At 40.2% G+C, this 13,510-nt stretch overlaps 1 protein-coding gene across 3 annotated transcripts in view; it reads left to right on the top strand.

Moving 5' to 3' along the window:
- The window catches only part of CPNE4 (copine 4), a 218,179-nt gene that overhangs the window by 145,369 nt on the left and 59,300 nt on the right, over nucleotides 1-13,510 (top strand). For all 3 annotated transcript variants that reach the window (XM_042477130.1, XM_042477128.1, XM_042477131.1), the window contains one exon: nucleotides 2,434-2,523. In XM_042477130.1, coding sequence (XP_042333064.1) covers nucleotides 2,434-2,523 — 90 coding nt within the window. The remainder of the gene's footprint in view (nucleotides 1-2,433; nucleotides 2,524-13,510) is intronic.

Below are 13,510 nucleotides of genomic sequence, written 5' to 3'. Positions count from 1 at the left end.
GGGTAATATAACTTTGTAAAGTTCACAAGATGCTACAAGCACCATAGGGAGTACAGTTGTGCCAGAATTGTAGACATTTTGGGGGTAGTTTCAAAGAAACCTAGAGCATGGAAAAGTTACTTTTGGAATTACAATGTCCAGAATATACAAAAGTATTTTTCCCACACTGTGAAGAAATCACAGCTGTTACGTAGACCTACTCCTTCCTTTGCTCACATGAGGAAAATCTGTTCCAAAGTTACAACAGTACAACTCAAGGTGCTTAAAATAATAATAATATAATAATAAAATTTTATTTCTATACTGCCCTTCTAAAAATCAGGGTGGTGTACAACAAAGCAATCCATACAATTAAACATACTAAAATACATTAAAACATTACAATAAAAACAAGCAAAATAATGGGAGGGTTCCCCTCCTCTCATTTCTAATTCACCTTCTGCTTGTCAGTTGATAAGGTCAGATACAGCATTTTGTGATACTGGTAGGGTTCCGAAAGCAGTAAGATGGGATGCTGCCAACAATACTCTGAAATCATTATTTTTAGCATGCAATGAAGGGCACACAGAGCAGCCAAAATGCTCCCTTTGTATACTGATTTAATAGTCAAGTGACAAGTGGATGTTTAGATCCAGAAGACAGAGAGCTGTTGATAGCCAAGACCTTCTGCCTTGTTCAGATTCTCAGAACCAGAAATGTCCACAGCATGTTGCAATGTGGAAAGCTTAGAATGAAGTCCAGCTCTACCATTAGACAGAATGTGGTAGCTGCCTCATGTAGCAGATAGTGAGATATGCAAAATGAATAGCATTGCACATGCCACATGATCTACCTTAGTAGGATAGAGAAATTTGTCTGGTCTATTTGGTTGCATCCCCCCCTCCCCTTTATTCCACTTACATGATCTCATTTCAGGCTGTAAAAACTTTTTGAGTTTTTCCCCCACATATATTAGTGCATTTTCATTTCATTTGAGTATGTATACCCTGCTCTTCTACCACAGTCTCTCAGAGCTGCTTACAAATTGTTAATTAGACAGTTCCTTGCCCTCAGGCTTTCAATCTGAAAAGACATTGCAAAAAGGGAGAAGGGAATGGCAGTGGGGAAAGGGATCAAGTCCAGCAGATACTGCTGGTTCTTTCCCTCTAAGGCCAGGATGATGGCAGTTGGAATGGAGAGAGTGCATTTCATTTTATGTAGCACATCTTTTTGATGGAATAAAGCGTGTTTGTGCATTTTTAAAACAGTGAACATTTTAATCATTTACCAATTTGCATTTCTTTTCTCCATGCTATTCTTCCAAAATGCCCCCATGAGCCTTGCAGCTGTGCAAATTCTCATGGTAAGGTCACTCAAAATGAGTCTAAACATGTCTATAAAGGCTACTTTTGTCAAAAGGGCCAAATCTAATAAAATATGTTTTCCTCCCTACTCCTAAGCCAGAGTGCTTCCTGCAGGTGCAGTAAAAGACATTGTCCTGAATCCAATAAGACTCATTTTTCACTCTGATAATTCTGATAGGAACCAGGGAATGCAGTGAGACATCATCCTGTCCTTTACCTCAGGTTGCAACATGTTTTTGGTCAGTGTTGTTCATGGCTTTAAAATTTTTTCCAACAGTAACTCAGGATTCCACAGAACTGCAGAACTTGCTTTCTCTTCAGTGAGCTTATTTGAGGAGTCGACTTCTGCCTACAGAATCTCACACACAAACACAGACTACTGATGCTGCTAAATACGCCCAGAAAGAAATATCTTTTTTTGATGCTCAAGCTGTCATTTCAGCCCCTTTCCTAAACAATTTGTTGCTGCTGTTGTGTGCCTTCAAGTCATTTCTGACTTATGGTGACCCTGAGATGAACATATCATAGGGGTTTCTTGGCAAGGTTTGTTCAGAGGAGGTTTGCCATTGCCTTCCTCTAAGGCTGAGAAAGTGTGACTTCCTAAGGTCACCTAGTGGGTTTCATGACCAATCTGGGAATGGAACCCTGGTCTCCAGGGTCATAATCCAGCATTCAAAATCCCTACGCCATATTGGCTAGACACACTTTTTATTAATTCCATTTTGTTTTCTTTGTTTTTGGACTCATTGAACCCCAAGGCAAAAAGACTCCCATTAACGATAATGGGCCATAGAAAGGGGCCTAATTACAAAAATAAATGCTCAGTATGTCAAAGTCATTCCTTAACAAGAGGCACACTCAAATTATATTAAATGAACTGACTTAGTTGAATATATACTTTCCCAAACACAGCAACAAAAATATGCCACTATTATTACAGACAGTGTGCTCTCCCCTACTCACTTGTGAAAAACTTTATAATAGGGCTTCATTTGTATAACCTTATTATTGTTAGTTATTTGTATACCATTATTATTGTTAGCATGTTGATTTTGAATTATGTTTATGTTTTCTTTATTTTCTTTACTAGGTGGTGATGAATAATTTAAATCCAGCCTGGAAGTCATTTAAGGTGTCTGTAAATTCACTCTGCAGTGGAGACCAGGATCGAAGACTAAAGGTTGGTGATATCTGTGAACATGAGATTTTGCATTTATAAGTATTGTATATTCTTATATTTAAAATCACTATTTTTAAAACAGTGATAAATAAAACGGGTTCTTGAACAGATCAGACCTGAGCTCTCCTTGGAAGCTAAGATGATCAAGTTGAGACTATCTTACTTTGGCCACATAATGAGAAGACACGGGTAACTAGAAAAAACAATAATGCCAGGAAAGGCAGTGAGTAGAAGAAAGAGAGGAAGACCACAAACCAGATGGATAGACTCAATCAGGCAGGTTATGGGCAAGGGCTTGCAGGATCTGGGCAAGGCAGTGGAAGATAGGGATTCTTGGCGATGTCTCATGCACAGGGGCGCCATGAATCAGAACTGACTCAAGGGCAGCTAACAACAACAAGTTCCAGCCTCTTTTCCTGTAAGTTGTATGACCATGTACAAGTTATAAAAAGAGAGACAAAAAGACACAGATTTCCATAAAATGTTAATACCCTGATATGTATATGTGCATACTTAGGATTAATTCCTTTAGTTAAAATAGAAATCTATATATCTTACCACAGTGTGGAAGGCGTGGACCAGACAGCCTATGTACTTACTGCTCAGTCTCCTGTCCAGGTCCTAATTGCTGACAAGCAATTTCAAGGCTCCTGCTCTTCCGGCTTAAGGTTCTTTATCTTTAAACCAGAATTGGACTGGACAGTCTTTTCAGCATAGAATGCTTCAAACAGAGAAGAGTCATCTGTTAGGCCTGCAGCTAGTCTTCATCTGTAAAGTGGAACACATGTCCCCTCTCCACCTATATACAGGCACACCTCAGTTCACAAAGCCTCTGACAAAGAAATCACTTTTTACAAAATCTTTTTATGGCCTCCTAGTTCTCTCCCTCCCCCCTTCTAATCTTCTTTCTGACTAGAAGTTTTTTTAGCAGCATCTGCATTAGGAAGATGGTGGTGAAGGGCTGCAAAAACACATACTTTTAGTGTCAATTTGCAGAAGTATGTCCACAGTTAACAATGCAATCAAGCTTTGGCTGGGTAAGAGTGAGATTCTACTTTAGCTGATCCTAATCTAGCCAATTATGCCTGCGTACAACAGGCAAGGTAAGCAGCAGCTGCCTCCAAAATCCCTTACTGAATATGTTTGAAGAGCAAAACAGAGAAGAAGGAGAGCCAATAAACCTGCTTCATCATCTCCCCCTACCTCAGTATATTGAAAAAGCACATATCTCTAAATTTCACCATCAAACTTGAAATCATAAGAAAAGTGAAGGCTAGTGAAAGAAGGGGAAGGGGAATGTCTTGGAGGCATTTTCGACAAATTTTTCAAGGGGTCTCTGGAAGGTTTAATAGGTTTTTCTTTACTGATGCAAGGTTGACCTGACCTAGTTGTTTTATTTCCCATAGGCATATTGCTTTCAGGGGAAACAATTGCCAAAACATGTTGAAGTTACTCTTCTTTTAGTGGTTCAGTAACCTATCCCTATTCTTTCAATGTCATTTTTCCCTCTGGTACCAAATTTTCTGTTAAAGAAGTCATGCCCAGGAACACATTTACTTCATTAACTGAGGTATACCTGAAATGTAAAGTTAAGAACACACCATCATATTACAGTCTGCCTTCCACATTCTTGGGGGTTAGGTGCTCAAGACCTTCACAAAAGTGGGGAAAACTCAAATATGTATGGCCAGTGGTGCCACAGGCCTTGTGTCACCCAGTGTGGGAGGGTGATAGTGGGGGCCTCCCCTGCCTTCCCCATTCACCTGCTTACTCAGCCAGCTACCTGCTGTGAGTAATCAGATCTGTGAATGTTAAACCTGAAAATGCAGAGGGTCAACTGTATATTGATAACAACAGTGTCTGGTGACAAATCTAGTTCTTCCCTTTGTTTGGGCTTCAACAAATCTGAACTGGCCAGAGAGTCTGCCCAGCACAAGTTACAGGGATGAACAACTTTATTCCAGCTGGGGAGATAAATTATTAATTAATTGTTAAATCAGTTTTCTTTCCAATATGAGAATATCTGTGAAAACTATGCAGTTTTCAACAACACTCTCCTGATCTGGGATTTACCTCATGCCTCCACATTGTGTATGGAAAGAGACTTTTTCTGTGAACTCCAATGTGCAGGATGTTATGAGAGATCCCTTCTCTTCACTTGAGTTCTTTGGATTTCACATTGAATTTGTAGGTAGCCCAAGAGGAACTGTACTGGATGAGCAGTTATGCCAATGGATCCTTGTCTTTCTTTTCACATGAAAATTAGTTATTACTAAATGTGGAGCTCTTTTCATCTAATCCAAGCAGAAAACATCCTTCTACAATTTATGTAGCCCAAGCTTTAATTTATGAACAAAAGAGATACACAGTGAGTCAAAAAGTAGAGCATATGTGGGAATCATGCAGACTCCAGATGTTGTTGGACAGCAAGTCCCAGCAGCCTAAAACAGCTTATCCAATGTTGAGGAATACTGGGAATTGCAATCCAAGTATATCTGGAAGGGCATGATTCCCACCTCTGGGCTAAAGGAAAACTCCTTCAGTTGGATGGCCCAAATTCCTATCTATTACAGTGAGGGAAAAAACCCTGCCCCTTATGTCATGAAAATTGTTATTAAAACTCCCATATGCATTGCAAATGATGGGTCAGATTAATTACTACAATGGATTTGGGTCAATTAGTATGCATCTAAAATACTTTGAAGATGAAAGGACTGTGTAAGTGGTGTCTATTAATGGTTCTAATAGCTTGCATTTCTCTGGAGAGGTTGAATCAAAGAGATAAAACAACTGCAGAATAACCCTGGCTCTCAAAGGACTGTTCTGTTTTCAAGAACTGGCAGTTTGAAGGCAGTGGGAAGCATGGAATAGCTACTACCCATGGCAGGATGAGGGCATTCTGAGACATCACGCTTGTGCTCTCTCTCGCTCTCTGCTTGGGTGACTTTTGCAGACTAACATGTACTTTCAGCCTGACAGGATCTTTTTCTTCAGTTCATTGCCACAGGCCCAGTGTTTCCAAAACATGGCAATTACAGCCTCTTGACAATGAAGAAACTGCAGTACATGGGCAGAAACTCCAGGAAGTAAATAAAATGATTGACATTGGATTTCCCAGGTCCTGAGACTGTGAGCCTTTGAAAAGCCTGTGGGATTCCAAATGTAGTTTCTGAACCAGGTACACTTTGGACACATGAAGAAAAAAACCAATTTTTTAAAGTGAGCATATTAGGATAGTTTCCCACATAAAAATTAGAATGCTTCTACCTCAGATACCTTCACGGCTTAGTGTGATATATTTAGTTGGGGTAGGTAAAGTGTGCCTTCCCGGCCATTTTTGAAAGACATTCTGCCCCCTTTAAAAGAAGCCCCCTAGAAGTGGACAAACATGGCTGTACCACTGGCCTCTTGTTGTAGGGGTTACAGGCAATGGTGAAGTAAGTATGGCAGTTATTCAACAATGTAATCAGTCTCTAGATAAGGCCACCTAGGCTGCTGCCACACTGCAGAATGAATGCAGTTTGGCACCTCTTTTGGGATGCGGTGGTTAAGACGCTGACTCTGTTGATTGCAAGATTGGCAGGTTGGCAGTTCAAGACCCGGGTGGCAGGAGCTCCCATCATTAGTCCCAGCTTCTGCCACCCTAGCAGTTCGAAAGCATGCAAATGCAAGTAGATAAATAGGTACCACTCCAGTGGGAAGGTAGTCAGCGTTCTGTGCAGTCATGCTGGCCACATGATCACAGAATAGTCTCTGACAACGCTGGCTCTTCATCTTAGTAATGGAGATGAACACCACCCCCTATGGTCAGACACAAACCTGACAATGGAGAATGCCTTTACCTTTTACTGTCATGGCTCCGTTCTGTGGAATCCTGGGATTTTTAGCTTGGTGAGGTACCAGAGCTCTCTGACAGTGAAGACTTAATGTCTCACCAAAGTACAATTCCCAGAATCCCATTGCATTGAGCCATGGCAGTTAAAGTGGTGCCAAAGTGCACTGTAATTCTGTAAATCTATATGAAGCTATAGATAAGGCTGAGTGGTGAATACACTGTGGTTACTTTGGCAACTGCCCCAAGTTAAATGAGACCATATTCCTAAGGCTGATCTCTTTCTGAACTTGGAGGAACACTAGCAAAATCCAATTTGGATTTGCTGTCCCTCATGGCATGGATCCAATGACTGCCCTTCCCTGTAACTTCAGAGAGAAGGGGGTAGATGCTCATAAATGAGAAGACACATTGGCGAAGATATCTGAAATAGAGATGAACAAAGGCAGAGAGGGATTCTTAAGGAAATGTAAATATGAAGACATCTGGTAGAATTGTTTGCTGAACAATATACACCCCACTTTTCAAAAAACTGCATTTCTGTTAATTTTTTGGTATAAAAGGGTGCCCATCTCTAATTTAGGTTTGTCATTAATCATAAAAGATTAAAATAAGAGAGATGACTATATTTATTACTCTGAAAGCATGGATATATATGACAGGTGTTTGATGTGAGCTTATTCTTATTCCTTCGTATTCATTTTTTTTAAATCCAAAATTGATGCCTGACAAAATCTCCTTTTTCATGCACTGCTGCTGGCTAAGGTCTCTGTGCTATTTCCTGTTTGAGATATCACTGATATAATCTTGAAACAGAAATGATAAAACAAGTTCCTGCTTTTAAAAAATCTTTTAAAGTCCATTGAAATCTGCTTTGGCTATCTATGTCTCACTTATAAAACAAAATGGAAAGCTCTCTATTCGTTTTTCTCTTGATTTGGTTTATGACAGTGTCTTGCAAAGGACAATTTCATTTTTAACTAAAAGTGTGTGGGGAGAATGGCCATTTGGTTTCTTTTCCACTCCCTAAAATAGGAGTTTCTGTGGTGGGCAAAGGGACATAGAAAATGGTAAGCCACCTGCCCCTTATTGATCCTGTACTCATTGAAGCCTTTTGCGAACTGAATAGGTTAGAACCAAGTGAAATATATAATGTGGGAAGGGGAGCATTGACTATACATGAGGTGTGTCCCCTTATTCTCTGAAAGAATCAGTTGGAAACGCCATTATCTTGTATTCATTTCCAGTGGCATAGCTATTAGAGGAGCAAATTGTGAGTATTTCTCACCAAATAGGAATACTGCCTCCTTCCAAAATGGATTTTACCATCAGTCCCACAATTTCTAGCACTGCAGAGAATGAGACATCGAAAATGGTCCACACCTAGATCTCTGATATTTGTTGTATTCACATTCTCTTCGTAACTTTGCCTGTCGCTTAGTTTTGGGTGCCTAAGCTGTATTTGTGAGTGCTCAGCTAAAGATTTAAATTACTGCAATGTTAGAAATTCAAAGATAGTAAGACCACCAAGAGATACCCAGTGCTGTGGGCTATATTTCAGAGGAAGGAACTGGCAAACCACCTTTGTGTATTCCTTGCCCATGAAAACCCTATGAAATACACACACACACAAACACAGAGAGAGAGAGAGAGAGACAATTTTGCAGCACTCCAGAAATGTAGGGTGTTTTTTTTTGGGGGGGGGGGAGGATTCGGGCTATGTGGCCATGTTCTAGAAGAGTTTGTTTCTGACATTTCACCAGTATCTGTGGCTGGCATCTAATGAGATATATTGGAGATGAAATGCAAATCTAAACATAAAATTCATTTATGTTTCCTATACACCTTATATAATATCCTGAAGGCAATTTTATACAATATAAAATTTTTGATGGGTTGCTGAGACAGTGACACCTTTCCTCTTACATGATTCAAAGTAAACAAACATTGTTTCATGACTAAAATTATTAAAGTTTGTTTACTTTGAATCATGAGAGAAGAAAGGTGTCAATGTCTCAGTGACACCTAAATGGCAGATAATAACAACAGAGTGAGAGGCTTACACTCTGGATTGACCTTTCATAAGATTTGGCACCCATTCATTGAATACATCCAGCAAGATTTAGTCTCTAGACATCCCCCAATTTTAGCTAATTTTTTATGGAAAGATGTCTTTCAGGATCCCTAAATATACCTTTTATCTATAATTTTCAGGGTCTTATCTGGGTTATTGACTTTATTTATTGTTGTTTTGGTGTAATGTTTGTTGTCATGTTTTGTTTTAGAATGTATTAATAAATTTTAATTAAAAAAAGAAAGGTGTCACTGACTCAGCAATCCATCAAAAAAGTTGTATTTTGGAGTATTTCATACTTTGGATTTTTGGATAAGGTATAGCTAACCTGTATTAAATCTTCCCTGCTTCTCTCTTGGCACAGTAACTTTGATGGCCAGAATTAATGATACATCAAAGGACAAATCTTGCCCAGTTAAAATTTTAAGATATATAGAATGATGCTTATGTTTAACTTTATGACCTACACCTAAACTTTCCTTATGCATATGAAAAAGCTATGCCCTCCTAGAGAGATGTCATAGAATGAGGATTCCGCAATTCTCCACAATTATCCTAATTTACTCATAAAATAAAACATATCAAGAATATCTGAGACCTTTGTTTTCAGGAACGTTATATAATGAGATCATAACCTTTAGAACTGAGGAGAGGAGAAGATAAATATTGTCTTGATTCTAAAAGATCTAATTAATAATTTATTGGGTGGCATTCAGAAGTAATAAGTCTGTAAACACAAATGATCCTGACACCAGGATGCTTGTCAATCACTTTCTGTAGCCATTGAAAAATATATAAAGTTCTGGGGAAATGCTATACGGCACAGCTTTTCTTATCAGATGTCTGTAGCTTTCTTTAGTCTGTGTGCTCAAGTCTTTTGCTTTCTCCTTATCTGCAGACATCACTTCCCCCTTTTCTTAAGTTAGGGGTTGTGCAGATCGGTGCTGAAGGGGTGGCCTACAGCCACCTCCATCTTTGCCAGATTGAGGCTGCGGCAACCACATGCTGTGGTCCTGATCTGGCCTTTCCATGATGCAAAAAGGAACTACAAAAAGCAGGTCCTTTTTGCCCCCCCCAAGGGTGCGACAGCCGCCAGTGGTGGCTTTTCCACACTCTTTTGGCACTGTGTCATGTGGACGCAGCGCCACAGGAGCGCTGTGATGCCATGTGGAGCGGCATGTGGTGTCATGCTGGCCAGGGCCGGAGTTGGGGCATACCCCGATTCTACCCCTGGGCCGGCCTTAATGGCCAATCTGCACAGCCCCTTGGTCTCTTTGTTTTCTTCTTCCCAAGAAGGAGCATCCATGAGTCTTCAACCTCAATAACTGATGCTACCTTACACCCACACATGAGAGCCAACTTTTAGGGACTCTTGTAGCCAAGTTTAGGTCAACTTCTTTTGTCCATCTCTTTTCCTATCCTAACATGAATTTCCTGAGACAATAAGTTTTTCTTTCTGCTAGAACATGGCCACATAGCCCGAAATACCCACAAAAACTATGGATGCTGGCCATGAAAGCCTTCAACTTCACATTTTTATTTCTTACTTTACAAGAGCATTCAGTCATTTCTCCTGTTTCCACCAAAGGTGCATGTTGCACTAGCCCTGCTTCATTCTGCTTAATGAAGGCCCAGTACATACCGGCCATACGTGACGCCCTTGTCACGTGCTAGGGTTGCCTGGGGGCAGAGTGCCCACACACCCCGCAACCCTCGCACGTGATGAAGGCATAACAATGGCAGTGCCCTGTTTACATGGGCACCACCATTGTTGCGCACGCGCCACATGGCATCTGCATGGCACTGCGCAGTGCTTGTGTAACCAGTGCACCAGTGGCACACTGGTTACACTGCAGCTGCTGCATAGAAAGAACCCACTTTTTGCGGGTTCTGTTCCTGCTGGCGGGAAGCCATGCGGTTTGTCCACTGTGGCTTCCTGCCAGTGGGAAAGTAGTCACCAGCAGACCGCCCTTTCTGGGCGGTCTGTACCATGCCATAGATACTAAGGCGGGGTACAAACCTCCGCTTTGCGGCGCTCTGCCGCCGCCGCCAGTAGGTCCGCGGGGGAGCCGGAGCCTTCACACGGCCCGACTCCCGCGCAGACCAAAAAAGAAGCTCCAAAATGGGCGCACTCGCTACGTCACAAGCGACGCGACGCGTACGGACGCTCAGCGTCCGATACGCAAAGATGGCGCCGGCCATGTAGAAGGGCCGGCGCCATCTTGTATGGACGGAGTCCGTACTAGGCCCAGGGGCGTCTATAAGAGACGCCCCTTTTTTAAAATGGCAGTGCAGAAAGCACCAATGTATTCCTACAATTTTCAGTTGCACCTTCTACTAGCAATTTAATAGTATACTGTACTTCTTTACATTATACGAATGTTTAATCAGAATTAGTGATGAAAACAATATTTTAAAACACTTGGAACATCGTAAAAATATGGTTTTTAGTGCTGAATAACCTGACAAGAAGAATCCCAGATTGTTGATAATCTTCACAGTTCAGATTGATTCTGTGCAAAATTTGCACATGGTTGTTTTGTGCATAAAACAGCCTTTTCTAGGCAGAAATTAATATTTTTTAAAATGCTGTTTTCTATGCAAAATAATCTGAATTTTGCCATGATGAATCCTAATTATGGTTTTTAAAGGCTTCCTTCTACAGGGAAAAAATTGCTGGATTTACTCATTGCTACCTTCAAGAAGAAACTTAGTGAGGAATTACATCCCTACTTAGAATTCGATTTAGTCTTCTGCGTCATTGAACTTCCAGTGTAAATTTATGTACCAATGAATATATCACCACTGCATATATTATTCAGGTGTATTTTCTGTTATCATTGTAGTGCTCAGAAAACTGCATATTAAGCAGCAAAATATGTGCTTCAAGAATCAGGTTTAACCAAGGCTTTGATTTCACACCTGCAATTATTCTGAGCATAATTAGTCCTATTAGGACAACTTAGCTACCTGTTAAGATATTCAAGACTAGCAGTTAAATATCTAAAGAGCTTGACCTACTTCCTCTTAACTGTAATTAAAGAGGACAATTTGGACACTAGCACTTGAAAAACCTGGCTCTGTATTTCTCTCTTGAAACCAATTCTTTTCTTTTCCTTTTTTAAAAAAAAACCTGCTTTGAAATAATTAATGCCCAGAAGGCCATTTATAAAGTGCAGGTGCAGTGTTATGTCTTTTTGATTCCATTGGCTTGCCTACTGCTGTGTGGCATAAACAATATTCTAGACATAGTAATGGACAATATTTTGTCCCTTTCCATAGATTGCAGTCTGTCACATTATCAGTAGCAGAACAGCATTATTGTGATAAGTAATCGTATCAATCTTATAGTTTCAGCACCATTTTTTCCAGAGATATCCAAGCCAGTGAACTCTTTTGCTTCAAATCTCAGTAGGTTATAATATTTTCTACAGAATGAATTAACTTCAAGAACAGTGAAGGAATGTGACAACACAGAAAAGGTCTGCATTTGGTGTTTGATACGTGTATTTTTTAAGATTTCTAATCCACTTAAGTAGCCAAGTAAAATTGAGAGGAGATTTGTGAGATTTTATGATAAGATATTGAATTAGAACATCTTCCATTTTTCATAATGTTCTTTCAAGCTATCTCCAGTTATATTTTTAAAATCTAACTGACCATGGTCAGACTAAATAATAGGTTAAGGGAAGGTAGTCCAACATCTGGAAAGCTATGTATGAGGCCTACTAAGCAACCTAGATCCCCAGCTTTCAAACAAAGAAATGTCCTCTCTCTGCAGGGATGAGGGTGCAGGGAGAGGTCTGGAAACCATGCCCTATGAGGCACGGTTAGGGAGCTGGGTATGTTTAGCCTGGAGAAGAGATGGTTAAGAGGTGATATGATAGCCCTGTTTAAATATTTGAAGGGGTGTCATATTGCGGATGAAGCAAGCTTGTTTTCTGCTGCTCCAGCAACTAAGACATGGACCAATGGATGCAAACTACAAGAAAAGAGATTCCAGCTCAACGTTAGGAAGAACTTCCTTGACAGTAAGAGCTGTTTAATAGCAGAACACACACCCTTGGGGAGTGGTGGAGTCTCCTTCTTTGGAGGTCTTTAAACAGAGGCTGGATGGCTATCTTTCAGCAGTGCTTTGATTGTGTCTTCCTGCATGGCAGGAGGTTAGACTGGATGGTTCTTGTGGTCTCCTCCAGCTCTATGATTCTGAGAGGAAAAGAGGGTTATGAGCTTCCAAGGTGAGTTGGATTCTGATCCTTCATGGACCAGATTAGGTTCATAATCCAGAGTCCCTCCAGTAGCTGTAGAATCTGAGATCTTTCTTTGTTAGAAAGATCTTAGAATGTCTTTGTTTTGGAAGGCCTTTCAGGACTGACTGATCATGAAAAAGTGCCTTTATTAATGTGCTGGTTTACTGTTTTTCTTTTTAATAATCATTGCTTTTAAATTATAGTTTAAATTATTTTAATTTCTGTGTAATGTGTACTTTTATGTGTTTCTGTTTCCGCATCTGTAAGCCACCTTGAGTCCTGGGGCTGGGTAAAAGACAGGACACAAATAAACAAAATAAATAATATTCCATCACTATTCTATGTGTGAAATAAGGTTGTTGCCATCTTGCAGTGTGTTTAGCTAATGGGTGTAGTCAAAGTTATGACTGATCAGTTTTCTGTAGAAAATGTCTTTTTCTTCTATTTTCTGCATCAGTCACAGCTGTAGCTGTAAGTTCTGAAGTCAGTGTAGATTAGTGTTGCATAGCACCCCATTCCCTGCATGAATGAAATTTTTCAGTCTCTGCAAAAATAGTATGTATTCTTCCCTCTATCATAGGGAGAGTGAGCTTGGTCACAATGTCTTATGTATGTGTATATCTAGTTATGGGGGGGGGGTTAAAAATATTTTAACCTGTCTCCCATGCACTGAGACCAAAACCTCCCCTTACCTAATGAGACGTTTCAACCAAATTCTCTTCTCTCCCTTCTCATCATTTTTATCGCTTTCCTCCCTATTTTTCATAAACTGCTAAACCCATCTCAAATGCTCAGCACTGCATTAGTTTTAATGCTATAACATAATGCCAC

The sequence above is a fragment of the Sceloporus undulatus genome, chromosome 6, assembly GCF_019175285.1.
Source record: "Sceloporus undulatus isolate JIND9_A2432 ecotype Alabama chromosome 6, SceUnd_v1.1, whole genome shotgun sequence".
Taxonomy (NCBI): Eukaryota; Metazoa; Chordata; class Lepidosauria; order Squamata; family Phrynosomatidae; genus Sceloporus; species Sceloporus undulatus.
Note: the sequence above shows the minus strand (reverse complement) of the source record. Positions and strands in the feature narration are given on the sequence as shown.